The sequence below is a fragment of the Ammospiza caudacuta genome, chromosome 1 (genome assembly GCF_027887145.1).
Source record: "Ammospiza caudacuta isolate bAmmCau1 chromosome 1, bAmmCau1.pri, whole genome shotgun sequence".
NCBI classification, from domain to species: domain Eukaryota; kingdom Metazoa; phylum Chordata; class Aves; order Passeriformes; family Passerellidae; genus Ammospiza; species Ammospiza caudacuta.
In genome coordinates, this window is record NC_080593.1 from 44,126,652 (window position 1) to 44,140,222 (window position 13,571).

Below are 13,571 nucleotides of genomic sequence, written 5' to 3' on the forward strand. Positions count from 1 at the left end.
TCATGAAAATGGTATATTTTCCCTTAAAAACATGAACGAAAGTTCATTTCTATTTACAAAGCATTTCTATTTACAAAGCAATTAGAACTGATGTTCTACAGCCCCTTCTCACCATTATAAAAGCTAAAAATATAGCTAAAAACTAAGAGAAATAAATGCCAGCAAAGTTCACAGTGTTCTATACCATGACTCCTGGAGCTGATGATTTATAAGCAGGACTGAGTAACATGAAACCCCTGCAAAATTCAGGCTTCCACAAATAAATTATTTGCCTGCTGGGTTGGGTATTGGTTCTCAGAGTCTGGCTTGAGTCTGTGCTACTCTTGAGAGAATACCTGAAGCACAGGCAGCTATAAGAGCAGGGATTAAGCACTGATACATGGAAAAGCTCAGGACCCTTGAATCCACTTCAAACACCACACGGAGGAGTTACACACATAAAAAAAACCCCAAACCTACAATATGCAAGCAGTTTGCAAATATGAGTGACACGTAAGCCTTGAAAATCAGAGAAATGTAATTGAACCTCTCTAATCAAAAATTTCAAAGCTACTACCATGTGATATTTATTTGACTGCTTATCACTAAAAGCCATTACAATTTTCTTAGGCTTGTCATTTCAGTTTGCTGTGTGCACTAAGTGATATATCAAATGAAACACAAGAACAAAGGTATACTCACTATATATACCTTTGTGTTTGCTGCCTTCTAAAAATTGGTTTTCCCAATCAGGTATTAGAGGGAAAATAAAAGTGTCTTAGCAAGAAACAACGCTTTACAACATAGCTACTTATGCAAGAATCTTAAACAATTGGATATTTTGCTATACTTAAAAGAAAGATAAGCCTGGAACAAAATCAAATAAACCCAGCACTCTAAGGTGCAGCAGTCAAAATTATGATATCAAATAAATCCAACTGAGAACCTTCAGAACATCTTTGAGGCTAAATTCTTGAAATAATTAGACAATTCTGAACAACAAGATAGATGTATATTCTACTACATTAATCCTTGCCTTATCATCTGCACTTGCATAAAATACATTTTAAATTAAAATTACCCTTTATCCACCCTGCAAAAGCATATTGTCTATCATCTAGAGGAGAATCACTGAATTGTTTACATGGAAAAGACTCCTAAGATGAAGTCCAGCATTAACCCAGCACTGCCAAGTCCACCACTAACCCATGTCCCTAAGCACCACATCTATACATCTTTAAAGTATCTGCAAGGACGCTGAATCACTTTCCTGGGCAGCCTGTTCTGCTGCTTGAAAACCCTTTTGGTGAAGAATTTTTCTCCTCATATCCATTCTAAACCTCCCCTAGTGCAACTTGAGGCCATTTCCTCTCATTTTATGTCTCATTGCTTGGGAATGAAGCAGCAAGTTGAGTTCCTCAGCTATACCCAATTACACCAGAGTATGTATATAAACACACGGAATGCCTGCAAGAGTTTATAAATTTACAGATGTAACATATTGCACACTGCTAATTTTCCTCAACAGATGGCTATAGTGGCTCTTTCTGCAGCATGAAAATGATTCTACAAGCGAAGCTGCTTCCTGCTCCTGATCCAAAGAGAAGCACATCAAGAGGAGCAGTGAGGAAGGACTTCCCATTTACTGTTTGGTTGTTGCATTTGCAATACAGCCAGAAGGTACACCTGCTGTAAGTTGGCTCAGCTTCCTAGCAATGTGAGAAAAACTGAATTTATTGATTACAGAGTTGAGCCCAAAACTGGGGCAGAGCTTTAAAGTCAAGTTGCTCTGTCAGGTAGGGCAGGAGGAGAAGAAAAGGAGCAATGGATAATGCTGCAAGCAGTTGCTCTCTCACTTCATAGCTGCTCCCCCAACATGCTTGGCCCCTTTCTCAGCAACAAGCAGAACTCCTATGGCCTGCCAGGAGTCTGACAGACAAGGAGCAGCTTTCCCATCCTCAGGGGGTTTCTGGGTAATGAACACCTTTACCTGATGGCTGGAGCCAGTCCTGAGTTCATTCCCTTTGCAACAGAGATTCAGGGACAACACACTGGGATTTGGACCACTAGTTAAGGTAGATCCTGAGCCTTTCCTGCCTTCTTGTCATTTACTTACTTTCTATTTTCTTTCCAAAACCCTCAATCAAATATTTGAAGAGTCACCCATGAGATTCAGGCCAAGCACACATTGTCTCTGCCTCAGCTAAATCAGCAAGAGATATGATCACATTGCAGCTCCAACTGCAGGCACGAGAAGAGCCATGACAGCCAAATTATATTTATATGGAGAGTGTTAATTTCTCTCCTAGTTTAGTTTCTACTAGTTTATTCTGGCTTTCCTCTAGGAAGTTTTATCCTACTCCATACTGGGAGTGTTTTGTAATCACAGTACCACCACACCATGATAGACTCAGTCTCTGAAAAAGCCAGTAGCTATTTTTGGTATCAAATTGATTCACAAAAGAATTGCAGCATGCTGTCAGCAAAAAGTCCTACCAGTGCCAAATGTGCCGCTGGTGCCAGTGGCGTGCCATTCCTCTGCTGGCGTGTCCATGCTTCCCAGGATCTGTGCTCTACTGAGCTACCAAAGATGGGTCCTAACGCGGCAGGACACAGCGCAGCCTCACAGAGATCCTAACCTGGGCCCTGGAAGCAACAGAGCTTTGTCAGCAATGTTATAGGAGACCTACTTCCTTCTGACACAGTGCCAGGACTTTGGCTAAATAACACTTTCAAAAGCAAGCTCTAGAAATCCAAGCCACCAAGAATTTTCAAGAGTTTCTCTCCCGCGGGAATTCTTGAAGTGTGAGAAATATCTATGTTGCCAACCAGTAATAAAGATGAGAAGAAGCAAGATACTTGGAATGTCTTTTATAAAACTTTGTCTGACATGATAAAAGTCCCTTAAGCACTTTTAAAAGGAACCTATGAGCATACAAAATAATTATGTCTTCCTTTTGAAATCTGCAAGTCTCCATCTGTCTTTGGTAGCATAAACTTACAACAAAAGGGCAAAATGAAAAATTCAGTTCCTTAAGTGATTACAGAGTTAGAGGCAGAGGGAAGGGGTTCTCAGTTCCTAAAATTATGCATACAGAAAAATGAACTCACATAATCAATATTGATGGAATTCCTACTGCCACACACAAAAAACACTGGAACACCTGCTAGTCTTGACATCACAGCCGTGTAGGAGAACATTTTATGCAATTCACATTAGGCAAGCAATACCCCTAAGATTTGGGCACATATTGCACAGGACTTCACCTGCATTGATGTGTGTCTTTAAAGGACAAATGTATACAAGGTGCAATAATGTCCATGAAGCACCCACTGTTAACAGGGAGAAAGGAATGCCTATAAGTGCCTATAATGCCTATAAGCAGTGATGGCACTCACGGGACAAGAGACACAAGAGGCTGGTATTGAAGTCCCAGACAGATGTTTCCACTTCACAAATGCAATTTGACTATGGTCAAATTATCTAAGGCACAGTTATGTATTAATTGGGATTTGAAAGCTATTTCCAGACTTTCTCTCCAGACCTGTGAAACTCTTAATTCCTTCCCTCACCTGTCCTCTGCTGAGTATGATTGCTCTTCAAACAGAAATTTATCTCCTCTCTTACAATGTCTGTTGAAAGACAGTTGCAAAGCATCAGGGACCTAAGGAATTGTAAGGCAGAGTCACCATATTTCCTAAGAGCATAGAAGAGTAGAACTAGACTCTGTAGATATCTCACCATGCCAAAAAGGAGTGTTGATGACTTAACTGGGTCCCAAATATTCCATGAGAGATGCCACAAAATTTAGAACATGCTTTTTGTTGTTCAGAGCACAAGGCAATGTCTTCCTTTTCCAAGTATTTATATCTCTCTTAACCCTGAATGGATAGCCATTGGGCTCCTTTATACCTGCATATATTTAGAATTAGGAAAATGCATGTTGGCAGTAACTTGAATGTAACTGTACCAATAAAAAATGTTCAAATTGATCTTTGACTTCTTCAGTGACATAAGACATTTCCCGTGCTCTGTGTGCTCATCTATGTCTTATTCCTGATCTGCAGTGATCCAGTGCAAATAGATCCAATAGTCAAAGATATTTTTCATAACTTAAAAATAATTATAATTTCATAATTTCATATAATTACTGGTCTAATGCATGAACATGTTTCCGTGTACACAAGTATAGGTTAACTCCAAAATTAAGAGATTGAAAAGCCCTTCATAAGTATGGAAACCAAGATCTTCATTTCTGTTCCTTTTAATTAGTAGAAGATTGTGCTTTTATTTTCTTCTCTGCTGTCAGCAACTGCCTTAGGTAAAGGTGCTTTGAGAGGAAAAGAAGCAAAAAAATCATAGAAATTAATAATAGAGAACATGGGTTATAGCAAATGCATGTCCTCACATTTCAGCCCACCCAATGCATGTCCATCAAAATTTCAGTGATAGATGCCTTTGTAACATCTTTATGGTATCAAAACCACGCTTGGATACCTGTGGAAAAGATGTAGTAAACATTTCTAAAACATTTTGAAAATATATGCATTTTTTCAAGAATTTTGGTGTTTCAGTCATAAGCATTATTTTCCAAGTACAAAGATTACAGCAACTCAGACCTGACCCAGTGAATGATGCATGGCAGTCTTTATGCTCTGGAGTCAACATGTAAATTTTACCTACAATTTCTGCCCTCCACAAAAATTGGGTTATACAATAATGAGGTGCTTGACTGCTGTTGCATTAAGTCTGTAATGAGACTGAAGGCACAGTCACTCCATTTAGTGTTTTAAATTGCTTCAATTTCGGAGTAAATACATCAACAAAGACCGAGCTGGGATATTAAGTGTAGAGCAATACATCAAAATAGGATGTTAACTTGCTGATGTTACACAAATATTATTTCCATATTTCACTGAAGAATTCTTCAGATTATTCACTTGTGTAATATGTTATTAAATGAAGCACATAGAGGCATCTTAAACATTAACTTAATTGAAGGTAGGAATAACACAGGAAAATATTTATTACTTGCTGTAGGAAAATGCCAGTTCTTCTCATGTCATGAGATTTTTATTATAAGCTAGAAAGCCTGACATCAATTAAATTTCCTACCTGTGCTGGCTTTTAATTTTACCTTTTACAAGAATATGGGCATTTTACAACATGCTAAGAAAACTGTTTCAGTCAAATGATTACTGCGGCATTTCTTATTTAGCTACTTCCAGTGTGAAGTTTCAGCTTGCTTTTTCCATTCCTCCCCTTTTTTGGCCTCCAAGCAGCCATGTTTTCCCATCTGTGGTAAGTAACCTACAACCATTTCAGACCTCTGCCAAGATTATGCTTTCAGGGGAAGGCTTGCCCAAGAAAATAGGCTGCCCAAGAAAACTCTCAGAGCAGTTTGAATACACCTACATCATGTTTCTCAGTGATACCACAAAGGAGTTCTTTAATTCTGTCACTCCAACATCTGACAAGTGCTGCAGTCAAACTGCACTGGGCCTTCAGTACAGTTAACATGGGCCAGTTGTCTAGTAAGAGTAATTTAGGTTGAGAGGGACCACTGGGAATTTCTATTTCCCATCAAAGCTCAAAGCAAATCTTGTTCAGATGAGCTCTGGCAGTCTCCAATGATGACAATCCCACTACCTCTCTGGGTCTTTATTCCAGCACTTGACCACCATCTCTGAAAATTTATTGTCAGTTTTCCTTGTTAGGATTTATGCCTGCTGCCAAACATCCTACCACTGTTCCTCCAAGAGAACCCTGGCTGCATCTTCTCAGATGACAGCATTAAGATCACATTCCTTTAGCCTCCTCCTTTTAACACTGAACAAAGCCAGGATCCTTCCAAGACTCCCTTCACTGACTTAGCTAGTGTGTCAGAAGGTCTGGTTAACTCAGTTAAAATAATTTAGGACTAAAAAGGAGAAAGATCACTGCAATTTCCAGCATGTTATGGGCAGAAGGCAGGGTGTAAAAGACCATAGTTACGTTAAACAAGCAGCATATTCCAGCTGGGACCTGCATCCATAACTGGCTTTTCAGAAAGGCATTTGCAATGAAAACTTTGGCTGGTCAAACTCTACCAACACAAATGCAAGCTCTTGAACACCTCACTTACACACTGCCTACAGAGTAACTATTAATACAGAGACAAACATCTTTAATGGGGGTGTAGTACTTCCCATGCATTTCTTCAAGGGACACTCAAGAAAGGTTATACAAATTATTGCAAGTTTAGTCTGGTTGCTATAATGATGTGCCATAGCAGAAAGGTGGCTTAATAAAACACAATGATAAATAGGGAGGAATGTTAAAAACCTTATCTTTCACTCCTTGGCATTTTGAATTCCTGAATAAGTCCTTTCAGTCAGTGAACACATTTTGAACTCAAACAAATGGTATTTTAAGATTTCTTTCCCCCCTCAGAATTTCGTTCAAAGATTGTTCTGAGAAAATGAAATATTAAATGTTGCTTTTACTTCCTGGCTGTTCAAAATAGATTCTAATTTCTGTTTGCCGTATTTTCAAAATAAAGTTTTAATAAAAATTGCTGTCCAATTTTAATGGCTCTAACCTTTTTTGTTTCCTCATTTTATCTATCTGCTGTCCAGTACAATTAGTATTTCTTATTATGTGAAATTTAGTAGTCTGCTAGAAAAATTTCTGTCTTAGCTTCAACCTGCTGTCCAAAATGAAAACACTTCATATCTGCCCATTACGTGAAATTGTAATGTAGGAAAATTAAAAGTAGTTTGGTGACAAACTTACTGAAACAGACTCTGGTAAAGCCTCTTAGTCTGTTATCAATATAATGGGTTTCTTAATTGCCACAGATACAGCAGTTTTTAACTTTGCTGGATTTTGTGTTTTCTCTTGGATGCTGTCCTTGCCTTTCCCCAGTTTTTAAAGCAATAACCAAAAGAGACAGCTCACTGAAGATACTGTATTTTCTATCGCCTTATTTCCAATATTCTCATCTTCTGTTTCTTATCCTTAAAAATTGCCTCATGTTTTGTACTTTTCAAAACAATAGCCTCAAACTCCCCTACACTAAGATAAAAGCTCCAAGACATCAAAACCTCATTTTGTTGTCCCCATCTAAAAGCAGAGAATACAATCCTTAGGATTAGACAGAGGATCACACAAAAGATTTCTGTCAAAGAAAAAATCAGAAAATGATACCTCAAAAACAGCTTTAAGTAAAAACAAAAAAAAGTTCTGATTATGCTATGTTTAGTCTAGTAAAGGTTAAAGGCCACAAAATGATCTTTTTAATCTGGCTGCATGAAAACTCAAAGTATTTTGCTCAAATATCACTCCATTTCTCACCCACTACTCAGGCATTTCGATTTTTGCCATGTATAAAATATTTTTATTTAAGCTGTGCCAATTGTACAGGAAATGCTCACCCTTCATTTATAATGACCTAAAGTCAGGGAACCCTTGATATTGCCCCTCAAGCACCTACAAGCTGAAAACTCCTAAGCTGACACAGCACAGACCCCAAGTGGGAGGAACTCATCCCTGTTCTGTCACTCCAATGTCTTCCTCATTTACAGTAAAATACACATTAGTGTGTACAGATCCCAAGCAAATGTGTAAAACTGCATTGTTTACCTAACAGGCAGCAGTCAGCCAGCTTCCATGAGAGGAAACCCTGCTCTACACAGGACAGAAGAAACCACTTCAATCTAGCCTGGCTTAGCCAGCTGTCTGACATGATCTTACCCAGAACTGAACTGGCAAGTACCTGTCACCACTGGGTCAGCAAAATCAGGACCTGACATCAAGAGAAACTGAGCACTTCTTTACATTTGAAGAAAATAATGTGTTTTGTTCTAAGAGGGTGCAAGAGACTACCCAGAGAGTAAGCTGATTGAAACCACCCCAATGCAGAATGCCAAACTGCACCTCAGCTTCTCAACCACCAACCTCTGTGTCCAAGGACCTGGCATTTCCAAAGAGCAAATAACTCAAAGACGACACTGCTCCTCACTTTTCCTACGTGTTAACAAGGATGGAATGGTCCTGCTTCTATCCTGGTCGGATGGAAGACTAGGCTGAGAAAACTACTGATGGATGCTACACTTTGTCATGTCATTCTAGTCTCTGTCCTTTCTAGTTGTAAGCTTTCTGCTTTATTTTCCTTTACCACTTATCTCAAATATCCCACACAGCTGTCACTCAAGGTCAAACCACACAGACACAGGCAAATCCCTCAGATAATTAAGTTTTGGCTTCATATAGCACCGTGACTATCAGAATTCAAACATTTGGGTAACACAATTTATGGTAGAAAGGGTGTAGAAATAGGAGAGACATATTAGCTGGTGCTGTTGCACTACAAAACTATTAGCACTCACTTGTGCCTGTCCAGTTCATTCCTACCACTGCTCAGAGAAGCTCACAAATGCCCATATACCCTTGTCTGATTACAGGCAGACCACAAATATGCCTGTAAGTACCAGTGACCCAGAGAGAGGAAGAAGCACTTCTGACCAGCTGTTTCCCTGCAGATCACGGGGAGTCTACAACCTAAATTTTAAAATAAGGGAAAATATCACCACATGGAAGGCCAATTCCACATTGTCCTTCACACAGTCTGTGTTTACCCAAACAACCTGTAGGATTTCCTATACTTTTCCATCTTAGATGAGCAAATTTTTAGGTACAAATTACTACCCTGGATCCTATTCCACTAATTCCAATTCAAAACATAGTCCCCACACAAAGTAATGAATCTCACTTATCAACCTGTTGCCTGAGGGACTCAGAGATGACCTCCAAATAATCACAAGATAGACAATGACCCTGCCTATTCAAAAACAGGACAGTCTTTACAAACCTCACAAAAGGTAAGATTAAAGACAGTTTTCCCTTTTTACCTCAAAATAAAAGATCCAAACCAAAACCACACACAACTCTTGTCTTCAGAGAGGATATGAGGTCTAAATACACAGTTGCTGCGACAGAACAAGCTCCTGTGAAATTGAAGAGGAGCTATTCTTTTTCCAGTAGCCAATGTTCTTTCCCAAGGGAAAGATTTGGAATACTCATTTTATCCTCTGCTGCCAACACAGCAGCTGTACCTACATGCTCTTTGGTTAAAAAAGAGTTATTTGGCACAACAGCTCATCTCGTCAACTATCAAAAGGGACCAACTGCTTCCCTTTTGGAGTGAAAGTGGAGTGGTTGGAATTTCCACAGCCACACTGACCACAGTCAAAATTCTCATCACCTCCAGAGCCAAAAGCTTGGATCTGATACAGGCAGTATTTTTCCAAAGGTATATTGCTCTAGAAAAGCACAAACTACCCAAAATGCACCTTTTAATTCCCCTAGACCAGTTATTCTATGGTATTCAGTAGGATTATTGACACTGTGGCAAGAGCATGGTCCAAAAGGACCACAAAAGCCATGAGAGAGGTAAGAAAAGGACACAGACCATTAGAGATTACTTATGAAAACAGCAAGGTTTTCCTGTCCCCAACACCTCTCTAGTGGGAGCTCAGACATGTAACATGCAGGATTGAAGCTCTTGAGAAGCCAGAAGCCAGTGTTCCCCTCAACAAAACACAGTAAGCAATATTTCTCATTAAACCCTTTTAGAAAGAGTCTGCCTCTGACTTGCCTTTTCTATTTACTTTTCTTTGCCAAACTTTTCACAGTCCTTCGGTCCCAGCTCCACCTTGGCCAGCTTCCCGACCTTTTTTGACAGCACTGCAATGTCACTCCTACTGCCAGCTACGGACAGCAGAGTCTGCTGGTCTAGAATGACTTACTAGGAGAGAGGGGGAATGAAGAGAACTATATACACAGTGTGGCCCTAATGTTCCGTTTCTCCAACACAAATAAAAAAGTAGATCTGGACTGCTGAGTCAAATGTATCCTGTCAATTTCCCTGGATAGAATCTGCATCTGCTCCAAAACGGTGAAGAATACTACAGATGACCATAATTATACCAGGCCTACCTGTCTTCACTCAAAAAAGAGAAAAAATGTTTCCATATTTTCCCTTAAGAGCAGCAAGCCACAGAACTTTAAAACAGCTATTTTCTATGCCAGTCTAAGAGAAAACCTTTTTTCCATGAGATTTTGGCCATATAAAATCAAACCAGAAATAACAAAAATCATCCACTGGCTGGTCACAAGTACGCAATAAAAATCAATGTTTATGGAAGAATGCTGTTTGCTGCTTAAATTTTGTTGAACAGCAAATACACTGAGCACATTATCACTTTCTTCATGGGCATTCTGCAAACACAGGGAGAGACATCACATAAAGTATCCATTCAAAACTATTTGCTCAGTTAATATCATTTTATGGCTGTGGAGGAGAATTTCTTGAATGTTTCTGCAGGATTCTAGTGCCTCTCCAAAACAGAATTTTTCCTCATATATCAAGGTGTTCCAGTGATTTATATGAGAGCCTTATCCCCAGCTGATGTGCTGTGCTGCTTTGGGCTGGGATTAAGCTAATTTTCCTCACACAAGGCTATGTTTTGTTTTGCAAAAACGTTGTTGATAATACCAGGGAAGTGTTTTTTTTATTATTAGGGCTTACACAGAGTCAAGGCCTTTTCTGCTCCTCACACCACCCCACCAGCAAATGGGCTGGGATTCACATGGAGCTGGGAGGGAACACAGCTAGGAGAGCCGACCTCCACTGACCAAAGGGACATCCCATACCATATGACATCATGCTCAGCATATAAAGCAGGGGCAAGAAGGAAGGCAAAGGCATTTGGAGTGATGGGGTTCATTTTCCCATGCAAACACTACATGTGATGGAGCCTTGCATTCCTGGAAATGGCTGAACGCATGCCTGCCCATGGCAAATGGATTCCTTATTCTGCTTTGCTTGTGTGTGCAGCTTTCACTTTACCCATTAAACTGTCTTCTTCTAAACCCATGAGTTTTGCTCACTTCTACTCTTCCAATTCCCTCTCCCATCCCACTGGGGTGAGCAGCTGTGGAGTGCTTAGCTGCCAGCTGGGGTTAAACCACGACAGCTGCTGCACACTGAGAACGCAGATCAGACCCTTACAGGGAGCTGGGAACACACATATGGAAGCAGTAAGCACGTGTCAGAGGAACGACTCTCCTGAAGCAACTGTTTTCAAAATATTCAGAATAACTCTATGCTTCTTTTTACACCAATAATGTTTTAATTAAACTATAAAGACTTCCAGGATCCTGAACGTTCTCTCCTAAGGCTTAAGTATTGTGAATCTTCCATCACAATTACACACAGCTTATACTACTAACCAAATGCTTTGTTCCTTGCAATTCCCTTGATTATAAAAGGATTGATTTTTTTTTACCTAATTTAAGATCCTTTACATCACTTTAAATTGCATTACTAGATTGGAACATAAATCTTTACTGTTTGTGGGGTTTTTTCATCTAAGGAAAAGTCTAATAATCGCATAAAAGAACAACAAAGCATCCAAATGTTTAAAAAAAACCCAAAACATGAGATTTTTAAATAATATATTTTAATACAAAACTACTTTATATTACCTAGTGTCTGAAAAAAAAAATACAAGAAAAAACGTTTCCGAAAGTAAGGGAGCTGTGCTGAAATCCTTTTTTTATGTCTTCCTATCAGTGAAGTCATTGGAAAAGGAAAAAATTCAAGTCCAAATTTTGCCTGAATGTGAAGCTCAGTCTAAACTCTACTGAAGACAATGTGAAGATGTCATTCACATCACAGGCTGAGGAGTCCCTGTATTCTCTCGCTTTTGCACCATTTGACCTTTCCTACAGGCAAATTAAGGAGTGAGTCACCCACAAATCCATTTGCCCTCAAAAAGAGTGGTAGAATTGCCACCAAAGATGGCAAAGACTCTCCTGTTTCAGCACTGTCACAGAAAGGCATGTGAACAGTTCATAAAAACCAGTGTCATAACACACACAAACTAGAAGGCTCAATTGAGTAATTAATACAGCATATTTTGTTCTGGCATTTCCTGACCCTCAAGGGCTTGGCTTTGCTTTTCAAAGCAGGGAGCTACCACATGAAATATGCCAGAGTTATTCAGAAAGCCAACCATTAGCAGACAATCCCTCCAACAAACACTTGGTGGTACAAAACAGAGGCATCAACAAGACAGAGTGGTTTTAACCACCCAGATACCTCCTGCTCATGATGAAGTGGAGCCTCACAGCAGCAATAGACTTTCCTGTCTGCTATAGGCCATAGCAAAGCAAAGGCTGTGCCAAAGCACACTCCATGGCAGTGGGGTCTGTACAAAGGAGCTTTGCCCATCCACTCTCAGATCCTGTCAGGGGAGCAGTTGCTCCCAGACAATGGCTGCTGGCATGGGTATACAGTACTGGGACCTGTGCAGCAAATGTAATTAATGCAAAAGCTCTTCTGCCAGAGAGCACAGCAAGAGCAGCAGAGGTGATAGAAGGCAAGCATTTCATTAGCAAAAGGTTTGTTCATTGGTAACTCTGCTGTGAATTATAGATGAAGAGCAATACAAAGAAAAAAAACAAAAACCTCAGGTCCTGTTCCAGACTGTAGCACAGCTATACACTGCTCATTTATGCATCCTTCCTGTTTGCTGCCTGCCCTGTCTCCTTTCTACTCTTAGCTCAGTTTCCATTTCTGCTCTTTATTTGAGCTAACATCACCAATCTTCTACCAAATTTCCTTTCTTAAGTAGCTTCCAGTCTTGAGTGCTTCTCAATCCACTCTGCTCTCTCTTCCACAACAGTTCTTTTGTTTTTGTTTGGGGTTTTTAAATTTCTTTTTGTGTGGGGTTTTGGGAGGAAGAACAACACAAGGCTTTCAAAATAAACCTTTCATTGCCTTTTGCTCCTGTCACCCAAATCATCTTGATGAGGAGGCTCCCTATCATCATCCCATCTAACCCTTAAGAACTCTATTTCGTGAATCTGAGCTCAGACCTCATCCTTACCACAGTACCAATCTCTCCTCTGTTCTCACCTACACATCCAAGCTCTTTCCAAAGACAACCAAAATGTTGCCTAGCCCTTCCAACTTCCTTGCCTAGTGTACAGCTCCCCTTTTTCCAGAAGTTAATCTGTCAGTTTCTCTTCTCAAATATGGTTCTCACTCCTTTTTGCCAAAAAGACAAACTTGAACTAATTGGTGTCAACAGATAAGGAGAAAACTGAGGTACTCGACTTTTATTTGTCCAAGTCTTCACTGGCAGTCTGTTCCTGTATCTCTAACATGGATGGCCGGCAGGACAGGGATTGGAGAGCAAAGTGCCGCCCACTCTTAGAGGCGATCAGGTTTGTGGCAACCTGAGGAATCTGAACATACATAAGTCTGGGAGCTGAAAGATGCATCCCAGAGTGCTGAGGGAATTGGCTGATGTAGCTGCCAAGCCCTTCTCCATGGTATTTGAAAAGTCATGGCAACCAGGTGAAGTCCCAGGTGATGGGAAAAAGAGAAACATTGTACTCATCTTTAAAAAGGGTAGAAAGGAGGACCTTGAAACTTGTCAGCCTAACCTTTCTGCCTGGGAAGATCTTGGAACAGATCCTCCTAGGAGCTGATTCAGGACTGCAGCACAGCCTCACCAAGGGCAAGTCCTGCCTGACCAAC

General features: G+C 40.1%; 1 protein-coding gene across 2 annotated transcripts in view; it reads right to left on the minus strand.

Annotated features, from left to right (window-relative positions):
* CPNE4 (copine 4) overlaps positions 1-13,571 on the minus strand; it is a 229,377-nt gene that overhangs the window by 186,955 nt on the left and 28,851 nt on the right. The window contains exon 2 of one of the 2 annotated variants that reach the window (XM_058817983.1): positions 2,476-2,625. The exons of the other annotated variant lie outside the window; for it this stretch is intronic. Coding sequence (XP_058673966.1) covers positions 2,476-2,533 — 58 coding nt within the window. The 5' untranslated portion in view covers positions 2,534-2,625. The remainder of the gene's footprint in view (positions 1-2,475; positions 2,626-13,571) is intronic. 2 annotated transcript variants of the gene reach the window in all.